At 43.5% G+C, this 25,113-nt stretch overlaps 1 protein-coding gene across 10 annotated transcripts in view; it reads left to right on the top strand.

Annotated features, from left to right (window-relative positions):
- The window catches only part of PALM2AKAP2 (PALM2 and AKAP2 fusion), a 278,279-nt gene that overhangs the window by 230,763 nt on the left and 22,403 nt on the right, over positions 1-25,113 (top strand). For 9 of the 10 annotated variants that reach the window (XM_054186713.1, XM_054186715.1, XM_054186716.1 and 6 more), the window contains one exon: positions 21,324-23,715. In XM_054186713.1, the coding sequence (XP_054042688.1) occupies positions 21,324-23,715 (2,392 nt within the window). Of the gene's footprint in view, positions 1-14,130; positions 14,277-21,323; positions 23,716-25,113 lie in introns of those variants that run through there. The other variant, XM_054186721.1, reaches the window with a different exon arrangement.

Here is a 25,113-nt window from a genome sequence, read left to right on the forward strand (position 1 = left end):
CAAAGACAGCTGCAGACAGCGGACGCAGCCTGGTACAATATTTTCAATTGTTTTCCAAAACCCTGCGTCCTTGCCATTGTTAGAGCCCTAATTTACTCAGCAGCTGGTGCGAGCCCAAGAAATCATTATGCGTTGATTTTATTGTTGCTATTGTTGTAATAGGAGGAGGGACTTAAAAACAAATGTCTCGGTGCTGATGTTTGCCTAGAGTGTGAGACAGCACGTTGGTTTAGAGACTGATACATTACCCCAGATTGTATCTGAACAGTTGAAGATACCAAGCAGGAGGACTGCTGGGTGGTTGATGAGCTGTGTTTCAGCATTGCCTTCAGAGTGGGATGCACAGACAGAACCTCAGCAGAGGTCAGCTTGGGCAGAGGCAGGATGAACAGGCTCAAACCGCAGGGATCTCGCTATTACAAGATGTTACAGGGAAGGAACGTGGCTTGATGCCCTTAGCGTGACTTCTTTCACTGAGATGTGAGCAGGTGGTGGATTGGGGAAGTCAGAGGGGGAAAAGGGACAGTTGACACTGAAGAGAAAGCTTAAGGAAAAACAAAGACCAATACAAGGAAGAGAAAACATTCTGGGAAAAAAAAAAACTCAGAAAAGAGAAATTGCGGACACGTGTGTTTATGTGGGTGATCATCACTGCCAGTTCTGCAGTCTCCAAGAGGCAGCAGCCCCCGTTTGTCTCTCAGCAGTGATGGAGCAGAAGAGGTCTCTGCCAGACCTCCCCCACAGAGCCGCTGTGATGCTCAGGGCTGCCTGAGAGAAAGTTCCTTTGAAGTGACGGAAGTGGTGGGAGGTCTCGTGTCATGAACTGTTGTCTCGGGGTCTGGCACACAGCTGGCAAGTTTTCTGCCAGTGGTAAGCATCTTCATAAACGTAGCTTGAAGATGACACTGCTTAACAGCAGCGCACACAGTGCTCATGGACCACAGAGGTGTGGCAGAGCATCTGGAACGGTAGATTTCAGCAGCTGGGGAGCCACCATGTTTCTTCTCATCCTCTGTAGACTGCTGCAACTGCATTTGCTAGATCTTGCAAATGGAGATAATAAGGATTAGCAATGTAGGGAGAGCTTCAGAATGAACCCTGTGTGTTCACAATGTGCGTTCACAACCCCTGCAATGTCTTTGTATCTTGTCAAATGTAGACAAGTCTTAGTGGGATGGAAAATCAATTCTGTTAAAAAAAAAAAGAAAGAAAGAAAGAAAAAAAGAAAAAAAAAAGGAAAGGGAGACAAACAGTTGCCCCAGATAATTCTTACCTTAGTAAACTGTTCCAACCAAAAGCATAGTATTTGTATAGTAAGATCTGAGGTCTGTCAATACCTAACAGTTTGTAATTGCTGTATCTTGGGCCTAATTTGTGCTGTCCATGTTGAATCTCTAGTGAAAAGAAACTGACAAATACGGCAACACAGATCAATGGGGTATCAGCAGCAGTCCTGTAAGCTCTCTGTATTTCACATGGGTACAGATTCACAGAGCTCTTTGCCATCCGTTCTTAAATGAGGATAAATATTTGCAAGAAAATAAAAATATATTGCAAAAATAAATCATGTCATCAGCAAATCTTGTAATGTTCTTATACAATAAAAAATAGTCTCCCTTGCATATTCCATGAATTAATCACTTTTAGCACGCAAATAAAATATATCTGTAGTCCTCTCTTTAACAGCATTTTGGTATTATACATCTTTTATTTAAATTGGTTTTTCTTTTAAAATGCACATGACTTTCATAATCTCAGGCATACTTCAGGATTAAGTATGTGCAAACCTGTATGCCCACGTGTTGACTTTCAGAGTGCTTAGCCTTTTCTTCTGATCATGTGAACTTTGAGCATCTGCTTTGTCCTAGGACAAGTTGTACCGCTTAGAAATTTCTTATATTTGGGTTTTCTGCCCCAATATGGAAAAGCTCCTTCAGCATTCTCCTTCACCTCCCTCTCCAAAGTGCGAAAGGCAGTTCAGATATTTCCAAACCAGCGTTTTTTTTAAAATAAGAAAATATTATTGCATCGGGAGGAGTATGCTTATAGTGGAACATGGTGCTTGTTTCAGTGCATTTGCCGTTGTCAGGCTCATTCCTGTTTTCTCCTGTTCAGCTTTATATTTGAACCTTATGTCTCAGAAGGCAGTGGAACTTCAGGGGGATTCTGCAGCCCTAGAATTCATGTTGTATCACAGTTTCACCTGCTTAAAGAGAAATTCATTACTTGCACTGTTGAATTCATGGAAGAATGAACTAAGTTTTAATGCTGAATTTATGTAGGAGGTTGTACTGCAATCATATCTATACCTTTTTCCACACTGCCATCAATACAGTGAAGCATAATTTTACAGCAGAGAGCATTATAAGAAATTTATAATGATGAGGAAAATAAGCCAGTGCCTCGACACAAGCTTATTGATAAGACACTACTGGAAAATTTTAAATAATTGCTTCTAAATACTAGAAAACCACTGCAACTAGGGAACGCATGTTTCTTTTGTAATTAAAGATACCTTAACATTTCATGATATGCCCTTGCTCATTTGATAAGCAGCACAATGCTCATCATTCATTGTCTGTATTCCTGGAGCCTTGCTGGATGGCTTCATCCTCTATTGGCGCTAGATATGTGCCTGAGATTTAAGCTGCGACCAGCAGACATCTTACTTGTGCTTGCTTTTCCCACGCCTTTCTGGAGTCATTGGAAAGCAGGATTACGGATTTCTGAAAGGTTTTAGAGAAACGAACTTAAGCTGGCTTTTTAGACCAGGAATAGCCTGCCTGCGCCTCCTAAGCTATGTGCGGCTGTTTTTCGAGGAAAATGCAGTTCTTTGAATCCTGGGCTCTTGCGAAGTTTAGCTTCAGACGTTGCTGCCTGTCACGGGGAAGACTTCACGTCAGTCGGCCAGTCAGCATCATGGTGCCACTGTGCAGGATTCCCTCTGAACACCCAACTCCGCTGGGGCTGGGCCATCGAGAGGCGCAGGGGTCTAAGGGTTTGGGGTGGGAGGGAGGAAGTCAGGGGAAAGGAGTCTGAATGGTCTTTTCCCTGCCATAAAGTAATTTTATTTACTTACAATACTTTATTTAAAACAGACCTACCCTACTAATAAAAGGAATCAATTGTAACAGAGCAAAATTGAGTGTGTTTTGACATTTGCCAATATTAAGTGTAGGCGAAATGACAGCTGAGTAATTACAGCAAAAGAAGCATTAAATGCAACTAGAAAAAACACACATCTTTACTAAGCCTGGGGCTGTTTGACATTTTGGTAGTGCTGGTTCTTGGTTTGTAATAGGCTGGTCATCTCCAGTTTATGTTGATATGTTGCCCAGTGCTTCTTACTGGTCTCCTTCAGGCAGCAGTGGGTGCTGTTATTGCAAGCAGATGTTCTTTTCTTTCCAGACTGCTGGGATTTCTCCTTTCTGATTTTCTCTGTATATGTTTAGTTAAAGTACTGTGTCTGTTCAAAGCTATGGCAACCCTGTGTCTGCAACAGCCCATACATTCTCGGGTTATGCTTAGAGGAACTTGCTGTAAGGCTGTTTTATTTAACATATTCAAGAGAGGGTAACGGGAGGCTCTCCTGATAATACCTGACTTTCTTCTGAAACCCCAGGTAAAATGCAGACAGCCGGAAGGATTTTCACTCTGACTTCAGACCTCTAGCTCCCTCAAAATTCAGTAGATTTTCTATAAACGAGGGAAAAGCTTTGACTCCACTGAAGAAATGCTGATTCCCATAACCCTGCGCCTGTCCTCTCTGGGTTGCCTGTGCAAGATATGTAACTCTTCAAGACGGCACCAGAGTTAAAATGCTCAGATTTAGGCTGAATAAATAGAAATTAACAGGCATAACTCCGACTTGTGAGGCTGGGAGTTACCTAAACATTTTGTTCTGGTTTAAAACAAACATTTTTCTGTTAGCTTTTTCAAAATTCCCAAGGATCTTTGTTTCCAGCCACCTTATCTAAACAAAAATCAAAACAAACGCTGTGCACGCGTTCCTTGCTACCACAATAAATGGCTTGTTTTAATGCGGGGGGTGGTGGGGTGGGTTTTTTTGCCTTATCTTTTGTGTTTGCCTGAGAAGCAGCCTCAGCGTGTAGGGATAACAGGTCATCTCAAGTGCTAGCAATGTTTAAAATCAGTCCGGAGGAAGTTTCTTCAAATCACTTTGCATTTATAGAGAGGCAAGAGCCTGCACAGGACCATTCCCATCGGGCAGTTGACAGGGGACTGCTTGGTTACCCTGTTGGTGTCCATGCACACCTAGCACATGGGAGCACGAAGCAGCTGAAGATGGCTTGCAGCAGGGCAAAGTGGCTTCCTACTCTTATTGCAAGCGCGGGTCAGGCCAGCTTGAGTTACCTCACCTTTAACATCAAGGAGAACTCATCTGATTGCATACCTCTCCAGCGAGGGATGCTGAAACGAGCTTTAGACTTTTAAACCTCAGAAAAGCGGAGGTGAAAAGTTTACTGCGAAGTGACTGCAGTTCCTGGCCACAGGAATTGCACTGGGTGGCAGCGGTCGCTTCTGCTGTCACAGGTGGTGGAGTGCAGTTTTCACCCCCAACAGAAGCGTGTGCTTTTTAAAGGTACCGAAAAAGAAACGACCAGAGGGGAGAGGAAGTCTTTTCCCCTATATATGGCTCACAACAAACATAAGTAATTTGTCATTTCCATTTCTTTGTTTGCTTGCTAGTGTAGATAAGGAGATGAATGGCCAAATATTAACTCTCAGTAGATGAGGAAAACAAGCAAGTGGGATGCTGTATGGCCTTTCTATTTCCAGACATCTTCTTTTCATGAAATCTTGCACTGTCAGCTGGTTGGCATTTATGGCTCCAGCCCTTGTAACTTTGACAAGCTATTTTATGTTTGCCGCACTGGGAGTAGTAACCATGCCACGTGCCATTTTCCCTCTGAATGGAGAATGCCCCTGAGCCCCAGTTTTCAGAGCAGTCAAGCGTGAATACATCTTTTAAGAAGTTTTACATGTTCAGCATGGGAAATGAGAAGGATGAAGACCGTTTTTAGCCTTGGAAATGAATTTTAGTCTAAATAGCATCCAGAGGGGTATTCTTTAAGTTGGCTTGAACACAAACTCTTGGTTTTCACCAGGGTTAAAGGTTTCTGAGATGTGAGTCCTACTTACATTACCCAACCCAGCTGCCAGTACACATTCATGCTGCCACCAGAGGCATTTTCTTTCTGAAGAAGCTGTAGTCTTTCTCCATCATGAGAAGACACATTCCCGACAGCAAAGAGGGACAGAGCCTGACGCTGGTCCCTTCCCCTGCATGTCCTCACTGTGAGTTGCCCAGAAAATGCAAAGCATTAGTGAAGAATAAGAGCCCTCTGCTACCTCATCAAGGTTTAATGTGACGATTTCCTCTTGAAAATTTATTTCCGTGGCCATCCTTGGGTAATCCATGCTGAGCAGTTATTCTCCTGCTGCTACAGCGGCAGACCAGACTTTGGATCGCGGGTGTTGGGGGCGGGGGGGGTCTGCACTGGGAAGGAGAGGTTTGAGGTGTGAGCGAGCTGCCCCTGCAGCCTGTCCTCAGAAATCGGGGTTTTTTTCTGTCTTATCCTGGTTGTCTTTGTAAGAACAGCAGGTCCAGTTACAGCACCAAGGGAAATTAAACTGACAGAGCCAATTTGTTCACATAAAATAAATAGAAATGGCCTTTGGGTTTAAAGCGTGTGATTTCCGCGAAAGGAGGAGGAAGAACAATTAAGATTGCTCACCAGATAAAATTCTTTGCAATTGCTGTTTATCAAATAGCCACTTCAACATGAGGAAATATCCAAGAAAACTATTTATTTTTTGAGCTTATTTGTTGCAAGAAAGAATTCTGTCACACTGGCTTCCCTGGCTGCTATGAGCCCTCTCTGCCAAAAATTGAAAATTGGCTTGTGAGCAGGTGTGACCTGACCAGCGTCACGGGTGGATAGGCACAGAGATCTGCCTCCCCTCACCTGGCCTGTGCTCCCTGCACCGCCTCGCACCATGTGGGGCCACGCAGAGAAGTCAGAAATGTTTTACCTGGAGAGAGGGCTGAAGAATGGAGCGGTTCACTGAAAAGCCAAAACCCCACCGGACTAGCCAGCAGCAGGGCTGGCATTAAAAGCGTTACCATATCTCCTGTATCTTTGTTGTTTTAATCTGGATCCCTTGCACATGACACCCTCGAACGTTCACCACCCGTATTTATTTCTGTGCTGGCCTGATAGGGTAGATCTGTATAGGAGGTAATAGAAATGAGAAGGAGATCCTTAAAATGTTTAGTAAACTTTAGCAGTTGCATGCTGAAGCACCAGGTTTGCTTCCAGCAGCCAGCTTTGCGGGGCACTTTTCATTTTACAGTCCCAGACAGAGAGATCTCTGAAGATAATATAGTTTGAAGATAACGAGCTGAAATGGTGACTCTGGTCCCATAAGACTTTCCTTCATCTGCAGGCAACTTTGCTGTGATATAGAGGAGAGAGATAACACTTTTATAATGAGATATGTGCTGTGAAAAGGCTGTTGGTACAGAAGGAGGTAAGGGAATACTTCTGGTATTTGTTTTTTCTTCTGCTATTGCACATCTTGAATTTAGGTCACACAAGGGTGCTAGTCCGACAGGCTCAGAAAGTCAGGCAGGGTGTTTATTCCTTGAACAGGAAAGGTATGCACAAGAGGATTTGGTTGGTTTACCTTAAGCTTGCATGCACTTTCCATAAACAGGAGCACCTCTTTTTATTCTCTTTTCTTTTTTTTTCCCCGCCCCCTCCGCTCTCCAAGCACATGTTTCGAGATTAGGATTAGCCCTTTGCAACGGTTGTAGTGACGGCCCTGTAGTTCAAGTGGTGCAGTTACCTCCGGCATGGTAAGGTCTTTGGGCAGATAGGGAAACATCTGTGTCCTGGGGTAGCTGAAAGGGCTTATGTGACCACTATAGTCTTGTTACAGCTTAATCAGGAGGTGTAACACTGCAAATCTCTGTTTCTGCCACATTTTTAAAGAATTCATGGTCCCTGCTTTGTTCAACCATAACCACAAGTTGCAACCAGCAGCTAAAACCTGAGATGACTTCTCCCAGAAATGCTCATAGTGTAGACCGTTCGCCACATCCAGTGCCTCATCAGGTATCTTGGAGGTTCACAAAGGAGGGCTGCTTTGAATTAAAGACGTTTTTCCCAAAGTCACAAGGCCCTTGCAGAGAACATGGTGCCACCTACGTATTTTTCTTAGTGACTGGTTGAGCTCTTGCTTGCACATCTCATCTGCCTCTACAGGTGGCCCCCTGTCATGGACAGAAGCAGTTAGAGTCTTTCTCATTGATGAGTTTAATTCAGCACTAAAACTACACATGGCCTGCCATTCTGAGTGACCGATTTGGCTGCAGACCCGAGGCTCTTGAGATCTGCAGCCAAAACCAGGAGTTGTCTGCCTCACACTAACTTTTCATATACACAGATTTAGCCACAAAATCCAGCATCCATGGCTTAAATGTGCATTTGTGCTGCAAGTTTTGAAGATTAGGGGCCTGAAATAGGTATATCACTTTGATACACCTTTTTTCTCCTTTTTCTCAGATTCTGATGCCAGCATCACTCTGTCTTTTATAATCCTGCCCTTCATGTCTCCAGGAGACAATACTTACTGATTCAGTGGATCTGTGATACTCATACAGATTCTCCACCACATTTCAGTCTTTGTACACTTTCTGCCTTTCAGTATGGTGTGATGTAGAACACCCAGGGCCCAGCGACGTACTGCTTACAGTCGTGCAGGAGAGGTGGTTTAAAATGCAGGCATGTCAAGAACCTTTGCACTTCAAGAAGTTGAGAGGAATCCCTTTGAAGCATTCTTGGACCACTTTGAGGTTGACTTCTGGCATTTTTACTTGTTTCTTGATCATTCAGCCATTTCAAATTTCTGTTCAAGCTTTTCATTCCAACAAAGAGTACTAGGCTATTATATTTTTTAGTAAACTTGAGGTTCTGTTGAAAGGGACGAAGTCTGTAATGGGGAAAAAAAAAATAACACCAAACCAAACCAAAAACAACTTGAAAACCAAATTATTTAAAGTTGATGGTAATGGTGTGTCTGAACTCCTGAGGGGAAAAAAGGTTTTTTAGTTGTTCATTCATTTGAGGCCAGCTCTAGCAGTTGAACAGGGTGTATCATCTGCTGCCTTTGCTACTAAGCCGCACTGCTATACAAGATCTTCACTACCCATAGCCCAGTTCATTCTTGTAACATACCAATATGTCTAGGAAATGTTGTTATTCCTGTTTTCCAAAAACTAATTGGTATGAGAAATAGATGTGGGTTTTGTTTTTGTTTTTTTAAAAAGAGCTATTTCCTAGTGTAACTCTTTTAGGCTTCAGTGAAAACTGAGCATTTGCATGTCAAGTGGACAACTGTGAGTCTGTAGCAAACCGAGTGTCCTCGATCTCCTGCTCACCTGGGTAGTGCTCCAGTTACAGCTCTGTCCTCCAGTGACCTCCAGGGCACGTGGGGCTTCAGGCAGTTGGTGGCAGGGAGAGTGCGTAAGATATGTATCTTGTGACCCTTGTGACCTTCTGCTCCTTCAGTGGCCACAGGTGAAGAGAGTTACTTGAACTTCATATTTAATCAGTAAGGAGCTATAGAAATTGCATTTTAAATCCACACGGTTTAATATAGAATTTAATTTCTCTGTGAGGCATTTATCCCTCATCATAGCGTAAAATTATTGAATGATTCAGGGGAAAAAAATGAGAAAAGTTATAACTGTGTATCATAATATCTGCTTGTCCAGATGTATGTCCAGAGAGTCTCATGTCCAGAGAGTATGAGAGGTGGTATGTGAAAGCACACAGTATCTCCTGTCACTTTAGGCTCACCAAAGCCACTCTTAAGTTTTATTTTAGGTCAGGGATGTTAAGTGTCTTTTCTTTTTTTTTCCTGTGAGAACCTTATTTCGATTCTGTATTCATAGATTCATTCAACAGGTGACAAGGAGCTTCTTACCTACCCATTTTAAAACTGTAGTGGCCTGACTTGCCTCATTTAACGTGGCTCAGGCAGGTGGTCGAGCATCGGATGAATTGAGCTACCACTGCCTTCAAGGGTTCTCGCATCAAAAATACCACTGCTGGTCTTTTTCAGCGTTGCTGGTAGAGGATAGCTGTGCCTTCCCTTTGCTGCTGCCCTAGAAGTAGTAACAAAGCAAATTAATATCTTATATAATTCTTCAGGTGAGTAAAATATGCTATTCCAACACTTAAACTATTCTGTCTCCAGCAACACGTATAAGGTGACACTAAATTCAAGCCATTTTAAGCCAAAGTCCAGAGGGCCTTCACAGGGGATGCCTGGTCAGCATAGCTCGTGTTTTTAGCTTTAACTATCAAGCCTCCGGGAAACCTAATCGGGGCTACTCAAATGTCACTGGCCCACAGGCAGCAGTAATGAACGAGTACTCTGCTATAGAAAACATTGTGCCTTCTTTTTTCCCAGCCACCCTCCCTTCTAATTTTATTTTTTTCTAACGTTCCCTGTCTTCAGCTGTTTTCCATGTGGCTGACACATTTCCTCCAAGCTGGAGGCTGCTGCCCTGACCTGAGTCTCCTGAAGCAGAAGGTTACAAAAGGTGCCCTAAGCACTTCACTTAATGTCTAAGCCTCTCCCGTGGAAAGAATATAGCAAATCCTTTTTTTTTTTTTTGTTTCCTAGTAGGTAAAAAACACTGCAAATTACCGCCTGGAGCTTGTGCCTTTCACAGCATCCCATCGTGTAATTGCTCCTTTCTAGTACAAAGCCAGCCACATGCTGTGTTGTTGGGTTGTGCCTTCTGACCGCTCCCCCCTCCCCAAAAAAAACCAAACCCACAACAGTGAACCCCGGCTTATGCTAGCTGAAAACAGCTCTTTGGGTCTCTTGCCAACATGATGCTTTTGAAGGGATCTCTAAGGAGGTGGCTTTCTCACAGGTTAAGTGAAGTCATGCTCTTTTTGAGTAGCATGAACTGGCATTTTCCATTTGAAACAGCCTCTTTGTGTGAATGGGCTGAGGGTGTGGGCTGCCTCTTTTTTTTTCTTTTTTTTTTTTTTAAAACCAGCCCTCCCTCAGTCTATGACATCACAGTCCTGTAACGAGCTGGGGAAGGAATTTGACTTAACGAGCCAAAAAAAGTGAAGACTCTTGTGGAAAACGACATTTTTGGGGTTTGCTTCAGAGATTACAGGAACAGAGAGAGAGAGAGGGTAAGCTAAGATTTCTGACCTGTGACTTTTATCTTCATTGAGCCTTTATCATTTGATAGCAGGGGGAGTATTTAAAATACCACTTCTCCCTGTGAGGCTGTGGAATTCATTGCTCTGTGGCTGGTCTGTTCCTTGTAAACAGTAGGCAGAGCTTTACGAAATTTACAACTTTCTACTTGCATGTAATACAGTAGAATACTGGTTCTAGGGAGAAAGATATGTTTGTATATCCTGTACATGTGATAAACTACCCACGTGTTCAGTGTCTGTATTGTTTAGGCAGCACTAAAGGCTTTTAGCTGAATTTGTAATTGTTCTGAGGGAATATGTTTCCCACTAGGCAAGTGTGTTGCTCTTCTTGACCCTGTAACTTGTGTTGATAAAGAGGCTTTAAGGGTGTCTGTTCAGCTTCATCTTTTAGCTGTTTAGCGCTGAAGGAAATTAAGCATAGTACTGTGAGCAGTCACATTTAGCAGCAGCAGCATTCCTGGTTTCTATGGGATTTGATGCACGCTGTGACACTTGGTTTATACCTCTGTGCATGCACCAGGATAGCACATTCTTTACTCCCGAGAAATGAGGAAGGATATTTTAGGGTAAAGTATCTGAAAGCCAAGATGACATGATCTTTCCTTCTAGCCTGTGCTTCGGGTTTTGTGTACCCAGACTCCATAGCTGAAGTCTCATGCAGTCACTTCAAATACTGGAAATTCAGTTACTGCTTGTGTAATGGGCTAATAAACAATAGTCTTTTTGAGCAGAACTAGTTAAGCCATTTTTGTCTGTTCCTCCTCTCCTCTAAAGCAACTTGACATGGAACGTGTCAAACTTCTGTTTGTACAGAAATGTGAGGTGCTGCTTGCAGCTTAACGGGGAGCCTTTTTACAGCTATTTGAAATACCTCCAAGCAAGCTTTTTCTATCAGATAGCAACGTGTCTGAGAAATACAAATGACAGCGACCCTTAATGTAGCAGCTTACTTCACGCTAATGATCTTGTCAACATTAAATGAGTTAACCAATGTTTATTTCATTTTTCTGTAATTAGCAAAAAAAGAATCCACAACTGAGGGACTGGAGCAATCGGACTTTTCAAGCAGAGCAGTTTGAGCTGGAACAGCCAGTTCAGTTAACACCATTTTCCCTCGCCATTATCTTAATTCTCCACTTGCTGAAAGAGCAAGTGATGAATGCCTTAATCAAATAATATCCTAATGTAGTCCAGATGTGCTGTAGGTCATTTAATCAGTGGCTTTTCAGTAGGAAAAGAAGGAATAATGAGGCTTTGGTTGGAAGAGCGGAGGAGAGCAGGGGCAGAGGGACGGGAAGTAGTAGGTGCTGAAAGGGAATGTCTTATTCCCCGGGATTTCTCAACTGCCTTTTTTCCCAAATAAGGAGTGAGAAAAAAATGCTATCCAAGTCTCACTTTCAATGAAATATTCTCCTGCGGGAGATAGTGAGATGACTGTAGTGCTTAGTTTGCGTTAAGAGCAAAGCTTAGATGAAGCTGCTAACTGCTCACAATGCCTGACTCACATGGTAGGTCATATTTATAGCCTGGGTACAGCAATGGCATGTGGAGAATTTAGCAACATCCTCCTTTTTAGAGACTGTACACATTTAGTCTCTTACTAGCAAAACCATTCTGTAGACCCTGTAGTCTTGACTTCTTTTTCCGTTAAATATTACTTATTTGCTGGCTGTTTGTTGAAATGGTATGTCAGAGTCCCCTGATCATCTTGGCTACATCGGACTCATCATTTAAGGACAGTGGTTTTCATTTTGTGTATGTGTGTGTCTTTGAACGGGCGTTTTTCTATATGCACCTAGCAGAAAGTTAAATTACGTGCATGCCCTTAGAGGAGGAGCCCTGCGAACTGCAGCCCACTGGAGTTACAAGGTTTCGGATCTTGCATAGCCTCCAGCTTGTGGTCCAAATGCTGATTTCACCCTGGTGTGTTTCTGGAAAAAGGGGCTGGAGTGAAAGCATGTTTGTGTGGTGGTTTCCTGATGGGTTCTGAGCGTGGTGAGACATCAGAGAGCGTGACTCAGGGGGGGTGGTGTGCCAGGCTCTTCTTGGAAGTGGCTTCTCTCCCCACTTGTGTGCGTAACGCAGCTATTGGCAGAGGCTTCAGTTATATCCTTTGACCACCATCGTTTTTCCCACCTCTCTACTTACGTAATCCAAGCAATTTTCGAACTAGGACTAGGCTAGATTTCCTCTTTCTTAATGTCTTCTCAGTTTTCCTTTGATAATATTCCAGTCATCTGCTTTTGCCTGAGTCTGGAGGTTACAGCCTAAAATACATTTTGGGTAAAGCTAAATATAAATTGGGACCTTTTTAAGCCACTATGTGCTTTCTCTTTATAGAGAGTTTTAGGGGCCTCTAGCTTTAACATAACCCCATTTCTTTGTAAAACTGGGAAGAAGGCAATACACAGAGTGCTCGAGCCAGCTGGCCAGTCCAGCCCTGGTACTGTAACCCTCCCAGGGTTCACTGCCTGCAGTGAAATAAACATTAGAGCAGGGCACCATTGGGTGAGACGCGCTTTACTAGGTGAGACACGATTACCTAGGCATACCTTCATTTAAGGAGATTTTGCTGTGATGGGTCTTAATCTAATGGATAAGAGCAGGTGTAACAAGTCCTATTGATAGAGGCAAAGCATGAATAACAACTCTTAACCTTCATCAGCTCTCAAAGAGAAACAGGTGTTTAGCCTTTTTTTCACATTTCTGAGCATCATTTGTTCCTTTAGCCCTCTCCGCAGCATCACTACTGTCAAATTCCAGTAGATCGTGGACAGCCATGCCCTTTAGATGCGCAGCAAGTATTAATTAGGCTTTAGAAAATAGTTAAAAGCAGTATGATCTCTGGCAGTTGGCGTTTGTGAAGCGAGAAGTGAAAGAAAGTGAAAAATAATCTATTTTAGGCTTTGTTTGCAAAGGTTTGTTGGTGCTTGCTTCAGTTAAAGCATTCAGTTCCTACCATATTGCCATTGAAAGTAAGTGGTGAAAGAGCTCCACTGTAGCGAGATCATGTGTTTTTGTTCAGAAAATGCAGTTTATGCCATTTATGAAAGATTTACAGAATTGTATCAGCCAGTGAAAGAATCTGTATCATCAGAAGACTTTAATTTAATACTAATACATCTCAGAAAGCCTACTTGTGTGCTTATGGCAGGTTTATCCCTGTTCCTCCAACGTATTAAAACAGTTTTCCTAGCAGTCGTAAGATCTGCTTGGAGAACGAGTGAACTGCATGGCCTTTTGTCTCCATTTACTGCCTTCCTCCTGCCCCTGCCTAACCCAAATTCCTTCCTCAGGAGGTCCCTTTCTCATGGACCAAAATGATTAATATGCCAGTGTTTTTCTCTAGAACTCACATTTGCAGAGGAGGGTTGTAGCGCTGTCCTTTAGATGGAACAGGAACCCCCCACCCCCGATGAAAAGACTAAGGAATTTTGGAAATCCCCTTGTCTCATTGTTTTTTCATGCAAGTGACCGTAAAGGTCACCCTTTCCTTGTGCTGACATTATCTAGATGGGTTAGAGAGTATTAAAAGCAAGGCTTAGTTTAGCGTCCTTTCCCCTCCCCGCTGGGATTAGATCATGCTTTACCGTAGCAATTGTTCCATCCTCAACGTGTGCTGGGCAGATTTCAACGGCAGCATTTTGTGAAACTGTGATTTTTCATGCATACATTCAGAAGCCCTGTTCTGCTCAACTCAGTATCTCTATCGGGCACTCTTTTAAGCTGAACATTTTTTCTGTCCTTGTTCAGTTGGGATTTCTCTGCTTTCACTTAACATCGGACCAGAGGCTGAACATGAGAGAGGGCTGCTAACAACAGAGCCGTAAGCTCTGAGCTCAGATCCACCACCACCGACTGAGGGGAGCCTGTCCAAGTGGACCCTGCAGGTGCAACGGTTCATGGCACAGGACCCCATCTGTGACCTTCAGCTGTGAGGAAGAAATTCTCCTTCTATTCCTTAAGGATTGTATCATACCTTATATTCCCTGCCAGGTAGTGGACAATTTTCTAATTGTGCAATGCTCCTTATGTGTTAGTTGGATGTGGTGCTCTTCATTTCCTCCAGCAAACCGTTTCACTTCCTTAGGTAGCATTGGAGACCGCCTCAGGAGATCATATTTACCTTTGTAAGTGACTTAGCGCTAAATGCTCTGTAAATCAAATATCCCAGCTGTTGGAAGCTTTCGTTCTTGTTTCAGCAAAGACAGATTTTAGAGACAAGTCATGGAAAAGTAAGTCTTAGGAAAAATGTGTAACACGGTTTAAAAGTACGAAGCATCTGTGGTGGTGTTGTTGATTAACATGCTAATATGTTTGTATTGACCTTGAGTCTAGTGCTGCCTCTCTGCAGCATTGGTTTATTTCCCGTGCCCTCACACAGACTGTACTGTCCTGGTCATTCTGTCCTGGGGAACTGAGTGAAATAATAGAAGAAATAATGCCCAATTGTGCACTTTTTTTTGAGATAGAAATCAACGTGGAAGTGAAAGGAGCATCAGGAGTGGGATTTTAACTGATGAGAGTGACAAGACAGTCGAAAAACACATTTTTCTGGATTAAATGCCTTCTTATGCATGCATTTACTGCTCTAATTCAGTTGCACTTTCAGGCTGACCTACATTACAAGAAGCCAACATTGCAGAGAACAAGAAAATGGTCTTTTGAATGTGGGTTCTTGTACCAGTTCATTGCAGGAATGAAAATACTTAATAAAAAGTGATTAACCTTTTGGGTTGTTGGGTTTTTTTACAACAGATGCACAAGCATTTAATTTAAAGAGGGAAGATAGCTGTTTTTGTTGCCTCTGTAGCAACAGTTGAAATCCAGTCATTAGGATTGCAAATTCTTCACAGAGAGACCAGGTCTATATTTTTAGGGAGTAAGAGAAAATAACTGGCACAAAGGATCGGGTAGCTTCCTACCTGTAGAAAACTGCTTCCAATTTACATACCTTGGAGTTAGTGGGAAGTAATAAGGGTTATTACAAAGCTGGATTCTGGCTTGCCCAGGAGAAGCTTCAGTTGCCGGTCTTTGAGGGCACAGGAAATACTGGAGCTATAGAGATATGTTTGGAAAAATACGTTATCATTCATTATGTGCTCCTCATTAAAATATCATGCCATACAGTAAATGCTCCTCATTAAAGTATTCATAATTTTTGAACCATTTTTCTCCATCCTTAATTTATTACAGCAGCAAAAGAAGATTGGACTTTGATTTGATAAAAGAGCTTTATAGCGTATCACATGGGGAAGCTGAAGGCTGTAGCTCAGCTGGAATGAAAAAGAATACTGCAAAGCCTTTCACACGCTTTTGGAGCAAATGCAATCACAACTCCTTCTCTAAAACAAACCAAAAAAGGACATACAGAAAACCACTCAGAAATTGTCACACAGCAAGGTCTCCAAGTAGCCACTTGTTTGGGCAGTGTACCCCCATGTCCCTTATTACTGTCTATATACCAAAAGAGCTCCCCACTGCTTCTTAGAGGGAGGTAGGATGAAGTTGCATTGTTTTTTAGACTGTGCTCTCGTGATTTCTGAAATGCTTAGAAGGAGTTAAACCATCTTTTCATAAAGAAAATTTTCCCGTTGTACTGTCTGGCTACCTCAGACAAGTCACTGAAGAGCGTAAAGAGCTGCTCACGGAGAGTGTCGCTGGTGACATTCAATGCTAATACATTTTAGTCATCAGAAATGGTTTCCATCTGTGTGTTGAAGACACCGTGTACTGCACTGTGAGAGGAACAGGCCAGGTTTTGCTTTTTGTGTGCAAGTAGGACTATGAATGGGACTATTCAAGGGAGTGCCAGCATGTGCCTGACATGTCTTAAATTCAACCAAATTTGGCAGCAGGATTTGGGGATTATTTTTTTTTTCTGAAACTTGAATTTTATACAATTTCTTTAAGTGAAAAATTGAAATATTTTCTGGACAACATTTTACAGATATTTGTAAAACCGTTAGGAAACAGTATAAAAATATTCTATGGAAAAATGGGACCTTTTGACACAGGAGCAAGAAGACAGAACTTTGGTTTGGGGCTTTTTTTTTTTTTTAATGAAGAGACCTGGTTGCTGTAGGTAGTGCGAGTGGAAATCCCCTTCCTTTCCTTGAGCCCTCCACCATCAGCTGCATCCCTTTTCTTCTCCAGTTCCAGGAGCTTTCTGAAGAGCTTTTCTCTGCTGCGGCTTTCTCTTAGCTGACCAGAACAGGAAATTTTGAAAACACAAAGTGTTTGGCTCATTTCTTCAGCCTGCTTTGTCCAAAGGCTCACACCGGGAGCAGTCCAGTGAAGGAGGGGGATCACCATATTTTTGGAGGTGGACAGTGTGGCAGATGCAATGGGAGGTAGGGAGCATACCCTACCATACCCGTGAGACGGTTGGGACTGTCCTTCCCATCTGGGATGGGGTGGGATGGCGGCACATTCCTGAGCACCCATTGTGTAGTAGTGAGCCTGAGCTGTGAGGGATGGGTGCTAGCACTTCATATGACCCTGCTTTTGCATTTTGTTCTCGTTAGGAACTGCAACACTTCCGTGTTGTGCCATTCTTCTACGCAAAATGACTTCTCTAAGAAATACTTGCTGTTGCTAGCAAGAGTGGAGGAATACCTTGTGTTGGCTAGGGGTTTTCTTGCTGGTTAGGGTGGCCATCTGGAAGCACAGAGGTGCAGATGACTTCTGTATCTTTGCAGTGCTTGGGACTGGCTCCATCTGTGGTGCAGATGGCGACTGCGTTCTTCAAAAGGATGAGCTGAATGAAAGCAGCCGCTCTCTTGAAGGTTTGCCAGGCTCAGCCTCCTAGCAAATCCATCATTTGGTTCCTTCCCCTTTGCAAAGAGACATTGGAGAGGCAGGCCAAGACAGTAAGTGAAGAAGGAGAAGCTGATTGACATCAGCAGGGAGTTGTGGATTAGTGAGTCAACTGTATGCAGATGTGATTTTAAGTTATGCTATTGTACTAAAACTGCTAGCGGCATGGTAGGCCCAAGAGTCAGATCCAAGAGCAGAGGGGAGAGGGTGGAACAAAGCATGGGCTCAGTGATCAGGCAGTGGGAGGAGAAGCAGGTGCAGTGCAGGACATCTCCAAAGGAAAATGAAATTTGAAGAAATGGCAACTCACCAACGCTAATGATGCCAGGAGACTAACAGCATCAAAAGCTGTCCTGAAACTTGGCTGGAGTAACTGGTAGAAGTTCACAATGAGGAAACTGTGTTTTAGATTTTTTTAAACTATGAAATGGTTTTGGTTGTTTAATCTTTTCCTCTCTCCCCTCCAACACTGTTGCTCCAGAAGAATGTTGATGTGGCTCAGAAGAATTGCCTCCCACTTGTTGTCATACGCATTTTCTGTTGCATCAAACAAAGGGAGGCACTGGCAGTACATTTGCTGTGTCTTGCCTGTAGCACACCCACATTTTCTCTTTCTAAAAGACTTGATTGCCCAAACACTTACACTTTTGTAGATAAAGAATTCAACCAAGGAGGAAATATGCTAATAATTCTCTAAGCTGCTAATAACTGCAGTTTACTAAAGTGCAGCAGCATTGTAGAAATGACACTAATTACCCAGTTGCATCTTGACTTAAGCAGAAATGAATGCACATTCAGAAACTGTGTAAATGTAACAGTAACTTCTGGAAAATCTGGGTCTAGATGAGCAGTGTATGGGAATCACTGTGAACGCTGTATTGCTGGCTACAATTAGGGTTGAATGCAGCCCTTTTCCCATTTACAGGCCTTTGTAATGGTGCAGGCTTTGAAAAGCCTCCTCCCTGTAGGCGGCAAATACAAAGCTGTTGGTACATACTTATCCCCAAGGAGCAAAAGCAGCCCCCTGGCAAGCTCGCCTCCTTCTGCCGAATAGCTGAGGCAGGGGGTCTGTGTGTATCCCACGACCCTCCTTCTCCTCCTCCTCCAAGCTTCCTCCCACCCATGGTGTCACCATCCCAACGTGTGCCATTTTCCCAGACCCAGACAGTTATCCTCCGTAGCTCAGTGGTCTCAACTGTCTTGAAAAGCTTCCTTTTGTTGGCTGCTTCCATCCTTATGATCTTCTCAGTTATCTTGTGCAGGTAATTCATCAGTAGATTGACTTTTGCACCTCACAGAAGTTTCTGGAGCATACTCTCATTGCCGTGACCTCACAAAATTGTCCCCAGATTCTGCCAGAATGTGTTGATGGAAAAACTGAGTGGGTTTTTTAATCGTATTTTTTTCCTCCCTGACTTCTCTGCCCGGCTGGGAGCCCTCCTTCTTTCTCAGTCACTAATCCCCAGCAAAGAAAGACTCCCTTCCATAAGTAGCAATGTTTCCTCATAGCTTTTACTGCATAATTGTCTGTCTTACTACATAACTACATGTGCCACGCTAATTGCACAGACACATGCACTTTCAGAATTATATACTGTCATAAATGCATGCCCTGATTAGACAGTTATGTGTGTATGCCTTAATTGTGAGCTATGGATTGCAGCTATGATGACAGGATGGGCTCTTACTCATTAAGAAATTGGTAAAATACTGCGCCTGTGGTTCCATTCCCTACCTTGAATACCCAAACATGGTTTGATCTGAAATGTTTCATACATTAAAGCAATGATGGGAAGTAGACATGCTTTAGCGAATGGGGTCTCTGGGGCAATCGGGGGCATATTCCCAGCTCCATGGCATGGAGGTACTCAAAGCACAGGACTGGGGAGCCCTTCGCCTCTGTTTGGCTCTGCAGGGAGGTGGGTTTCTGTGGCTGGGGGACATAGCTTCATTACCTGATTTTCTCTGTCCATTGAAGATGTTTTCTTGTGGCCACAGAGGACATGTAGTTAGCTACCAATGTCACTAGTGGCTTTGATCTGTCTGATTAGAAGCAAATGTTAGGCAGGAGCGTGATGGCTTGCTCATGGTTTGTGTGAAAGGAGACAGCCAGCAGTCCTGTGCTGATGCCTGTGTCTCTTTGCATAGACTGCTCCAGGTAGCAACATCCCCCAGTTTGCACCAGCAAGGGTAGGCAGGAGGGATTTAAACCCAAATATCAGAAAAGTATTGCAGTCTTAGTCCTGTTACCTGAGTACCTGTTGTGTCATGGTACCTGGAGATCTGCAGGCAAATCAAGAGCAATTCTTGCCCTTTCATGTTAAAAGAAAGTTTATTCTTTTGTTCCTGCTGTGCCTACTCAAAAAAGTAAGGACTTTTTATACTGGTTGTTCTGTATTTGTTTGCAGAGCATCTGATTTCTTGAATACATCCTTAATAGGACTAAAGAATAAACTGGTCACATTTAGATATTTAATTAGTGAAAAATGTAATGTGCTTTAAGAAAAGCACTGCTCGAAACTTCAGCTGGAGAATTTCTAGGTTCAACAGAAAGTGAAACGCAAGTAGAACCAGTGAAGTATGTCAAGTTTACTTACAGACAAAAGCAGATGATTGTTTATTTTTGAAGGTTTTTTTCCCAATGTTTAAGCACAATTAAGAAGAAAATATCTAATGGCAGAAGCCAGCATTGTCTTCAACTCTGTACAATTGCATAATTAGACGGAAGACCCTTTCCAAGAGCTTTTAGAAAGAGAGCTCTTCTGGCTGGCTAGCTATAATTCCCTAAGGTGTGCCACATGCGTTTTACTGCCTGTATAAACCCAGAGGCAATGTGATTGTTCAGGTCACTGTAAGTGCCATTGTGGTCCTGGCTGATCATCTTCTGCTGCAGTGTGTATTAATAGCATGTGGAATAAGGGACAGCAAGGGTGGGGGTGACTAGCAGACAAGGGTGCCCTTGTCGGGTGGCCACTGAATTCACAGGGTTTGATCCGTGCTGTGTGCTTCCCAAGCCCATGCCTCAGCAGTTGTACTACATAGAAACACATGTGGAAAGGGAGACGGAGACCTCAGATACCAAGTTTCTGTTTTAAAATGCTAGTCAAAGTGAATAGATGTGTCGCTTCTTCTTTTCAGGAGTTACGAAGAGTTAACAGAGTTCGCAAGATCTTTTTGAAGAATAATGTTGAAAATGCCCTCTTCTTTTCTTTTGTCGTTTCCTTTTTTTGCCTTTCAGCAGTAAAGAATTACTGAGAAATTCATTATCATTTGATAATAATATTGAGAAATTCATCATGTTACCAGCTTAACCAAAAGTTCCTTCAGACTTTGCTCACAGGAAGTTCAGTAGGCTGTTTGATCGATGGGTAAAATCTGACCATCCCAGAACATAAATAGTGTTTCTTTCAATACCCTCCTTGAGAGCAGAGGCAACACATAAGGGAGAAATATGAATCCAGTGCATCTGCACTGCAGATCAAAGCAGTGGGAGGGAGGAGACCATGACTCTGGTCCCTGTCATGCTCCTTGTGGTGGTCTTCATGCCGTGGGAGTTGCGAATTCTTCCTGTCTCCCAGGTCCAGTTGTGTGTGGGTTTCCGTGTGGGCTGGAGAAAGACCCCATGTCTTTCCAGCACCATGTAATTCTACCCTGTGTTCGATGACCAGGAGTGATCCACTGAGAAATGAACATTCCCTGCTGTTGCCATGTCCTTTTTCCTAATTTGGGATGAATCGCCTACTCTTCCTGCATGTTAGCATCTGTTTCAGCAGAATGGGGGCAGTAATACTGTTCATCTGAAGAAGCATTATGAGATTTCCTTCAAGTGGAGAAAGCATTTTTAAAATACCAAGATGATGGGTGTTGTGTGCCGCATGTGCAAACCTCCGAAGAACCTAAACTCCCAAGCCATTTATAACTTGGAAATCCAAAGCTCATTTTTAGTGGCAAACCAGGACACAGACATGAAATAATGGCAAAGTGAGGATGGTAAGCAGGTGGGAGATACTTAAATCAAAGTTTGTTGTTCTAGTGCTTTGTCCAGCTTATGGTAACTTTCTGGATTTTGTGTTAATGATTTGCCTTGCCTTCCCACGCTGAGTGACTGCTTTAATCTCAAGTTTAAGAAGTGCTAAGATTTGCTTTCCAGATGGTGTTTACTCTGCAGAAAATGAAATGTAGCTTTTTAGGACTTCATCATAGTTTTGTTCTCTTTTATTTTAGAAATCTTCCAGAATCCCTGAGGATGACATCAGGTTGAGAAAAAACAGAGACCAAAACTGTGCCAATTTCTTGGAGCCAGCTACTGTGCTTGCTACAAAGGAAGAGAAAATGGAAATTGAAGTTCCAGTTTCTGAACATAAAAGCATCACCACAGTGGCTTCACCACATCCCATAGACAATCCAACCCACTTCTTTTCCCCTGCTGCCAGCCACAATGGACTTAAGGACAGGCACGAATCTCTAGACAGTGAAGTTGCTAAAGAGATCAGATACCTAGATGAAGTGCTGGAGGCAAATTGCTGCGATTCTGCTACAGATAATACCTTTAATGGGACATCGTCCCCTGAACCAAGTGCAGTCTCCATTATGGAGGGCTCAGGACCATCTGTTAATGTCAATAATGATTCAGTACTCAGCGAAAGGGAAGAAAATGTAGCCGACAAGCAGGCACCCTCAGTAGTTGAACCACATGAAGCTAGCATAACAGATGAGAACCTGAAATCTAATGGCCATTCCTTGGGTGGACTGAAGGAAGACACTAGGGAAAGTCTGAAGGTGCCAGGAAGTCCCACTTCTTCAAACAGTTCTAGAAGATCCTCTAAGGATGGAGAAACAACTCTTACAACCCTTAAGAAAGAGGCTAAGTTTGAACTACGAGCCTTCCATGAAGACAAAAAGCCGTCAAAGCTCTTTGAAGATGAGGAAGAGAAGGAAAAATACAGGGTCCGTAAAGTGAGACCATCAGAGGAAATGATGGAACTTGAAAAGGAAAGAAGGGAACTCATTAAAAGCCAGGCTGTCAAGAAAAACCCCAACATTGCCGCCAAATGGTGGAACCCTCCCCAAGAGAAGACCCTGGAGGATCAACTGGATGAAGAGCACCTGGAGTCCCACAAGAAGTACAAGGAGCGCAAGGAGAGACAGCAGCAGCAAGGTGCAACACCAACATCCCCCAAACAGATCAGCTACTCCTTTGCACCACCAGAGCCAGTCAATATCAAGAAAGAGGATATTGTCACAGAGCAAATTGACTTCTCAGCTGCCAGAAAGCAGTTCCAGCTGATGGAGCATTCAGGTCCATCTCAGGGTCAGGCACCACCAAGGCGGTCAGGAACACCCAAAATGTTCTCCATCAAACCCTTTTACAAAAGCCTCAATTCTCCGCATGTGGACAGGCCACTGTCCTCCATGACAAGACCTGTTTCAGTATGTGGGCAGACAGGACAGCTTGAGGGTAACAATGCCACTGTTGTCAAAGCACAGAAGGTCTCCTGTACCTCAGAAGATGATATAAGTACTCAGACTGCCACTGCTGACCCAGTAAGAGAGTTACGGAGCGGTGATAGCCCCAGAGCTGGACAGGCCTCAAAACTGTGGGCAGAGGATGGAGAATTCATGAGCGCGAGAGCAGTCTTCACAGTGGTGAAGGATGATGGACAGGGCGTGCTCGACCAGTTCCCAAAGTCAGCCAGCGCCTCTTCCCCTCCAGAGGAGCTTGACTCTGGTTTGGATGACCTGTCTGTCAGGTCTCAGGATACCACTGTCTTGGAGACCCTTTCGAATGACTTCAGCATGGATAACATCAGCGACAGTGGTGCCTCCAATGAGACCATGAGCGCCCTGCAGGAAAGCTCACTGGCCGATTTCTCCCTGCCACAGACCCCGCAGGCTGACACCCCAGCAGAGTGCAGGGGCGAAGGCATCTCCAAGTCGTTCAGCGACCTGGGCTGTGACTCACCCTCCTCAGCCTTGGCAGACTCCATGCTGATTGACGACCAGCTGGAGTACCATGCTGGGCTGCTGGTTCAAAATGCCATCCAACAAGCCATAGCCGAGCAGGCAGATAAAACAAACCGCAAGGAAGAGGAAATCCCAGCGGAGAAGGAGATCTCAGTCAAAGAGCAGCCAGCCACCACCAGGCCCACTGCAGCCTCCAAGGAGCAGCAGAACCCAATGTTCGAGCCACCCCAGGTGTCTTCACCTGTTCAAGAAAAAATGGACACCATACCAAAGACTTCAAAAGAGGAAGACTCAGGACTCAGGGAAGGGAAGAATTTGCAGCAGTCACCCGTGTACTCAGCCACCCAGCCATTCCTTGTGGAGGAAAATAGGCATGAAGTCAGCTATTTCAGCAAGTATTCAGAGGCAGCTGAGTTGAGGAGCACCGCCTCCATCCTGGCCACACAGGAGCCTGAAGTGACCGTGGGCCCTTTCAAGTTACGGTCAAGGAAGCAGCGGACTCTATCGATGATAGAAGAAGAGATTAGAGCTGCCCAGGAACGAGAAGAGGAGCTGAAGAGGCAGCGCCAAGGTCTGCAGGTGGCATCAAGCCCTATTACGAAGAGTGCACCACCCATGCCCACTAAAACTGTGTCTTACAAGACCGCACCAGGTAAGAGCCCAAAGCATCAGGGTGGAAGTGAAATGTGACTGTTGGTCAGGTCAGATTTGGGTTTATGTCATTCTTGAGTGGATACATCATTTTGCAGGGGGTGGGAGGGTTGTCGTGACTTTGTCTGCCTGGAAACTGCAGGCAGGAGGAGGGCATAGGACAACCCAACTTTTTGTCTGTGAGCACACCTGAGGACGTTTTTGTTTTTTCCCAAACGTAGCACAGAAGTAACTTACATACCCTACTGATCATCATCAAGAAACCCTGCACTATTTTCATCCTTTGCCACGTTGTAACATGACATGTCTATTGCTGTGCTGCTCAGACCACCCACTGAGATTTAGGATTGTCACAAGGAAGGACAGCAGCAGTTTTTTTGAAGCTGTGTGGTTATTTGAAGGACAAACATACAAAGCATTTTTAACAGGCTTTCTGTTCTCTTGCATGTCATTAAGGAAGGGCAAATGTTTTGGAGTTTTGCATCAGATTTCTTTTTGTGTGTCTCTGTTTTGCTTTCTGTTTTCAGGTATTTCTTGGTCTTCTTAATGAAGTTTGTCTGGTAAAAAGATGTCCAGAGCTGTGAGTTGCCATGTGTTTCAGCTGGTGTCATTTACTACTGAACTAAAGAGGTGTCACAAATTAAATGCTTAATAGATTTCAGTAGAAGTCCTCCTCTGATTAATCACCTTCTAGGTCCTTGTGGTGCCATGCACAGCAGTTGCGACATATCACTCTCCTCCTTCCCCTTTTCAAAAAACAAAGTCAAACACTCATGCCTTCTTAATATAACATAAAAAAAGAAATCTAAAAAAAAAACCATAGAAACACATGCCAGGCTTATTTCTGTGTAGTGAATTTTATAAGTATAGTCTTACATATGCTTTGCAAGTGCTTAGAAGTTTTTATTAACAGCAACCATTCTGAAGAAGTATTAGTTTTACCCAGAGTACTTAAATTCCGTCCGTATTTCCACTGATGTAAATCTGAGATAGTGATGTTTCCAAAAAATTGTGTAGGGTGAGCCTTCTCTTTTGAAAGTCATGGCAAACTTGAATAAGGTCTGGATTTAGTCCATTACCCAGTATAATTGTGAACTTGGAGTGTTACGCAGCACATAAATAGCTAATTCTTGTTTTTGTTTCTTTAGCGAAGATGATTTCAATTGTGTTTCTTGCCAAAAAAAATGCAGCAGATGTCGATAATTTCTTTGAAGTGTTATTGTTATTACTCCTCTAGAACAGCATTTTTGATAGGGAGTCTCCATAAACTGAGGTGTTTTGGGCAATGACTGACAAGAGGTGAGACACAAGGCACTGGAGACCTCAGCTAGGAGGACTCGTTGTGACTGTTTTCAAAAACAGCATCATCTGTAGCTGCAAGTGCTCGAAGTGAGGCTGG

This window comes from Rissa tridactyla, chromosome Z (genome assembly GCF_028500815.1).
Source record: "Rissa tridactyla isolate bRisTri1 chromosome Z, bRisTri1.patW.cur.20221130, whole genome shotgun sequence".
NCBI classification, from domain to species: domain Eukaryota; kingdom Metazoa; phylum Chordata; class Aves; order Charadriiformes; family Laridae; genus Rissa; species Rissa tridactyla.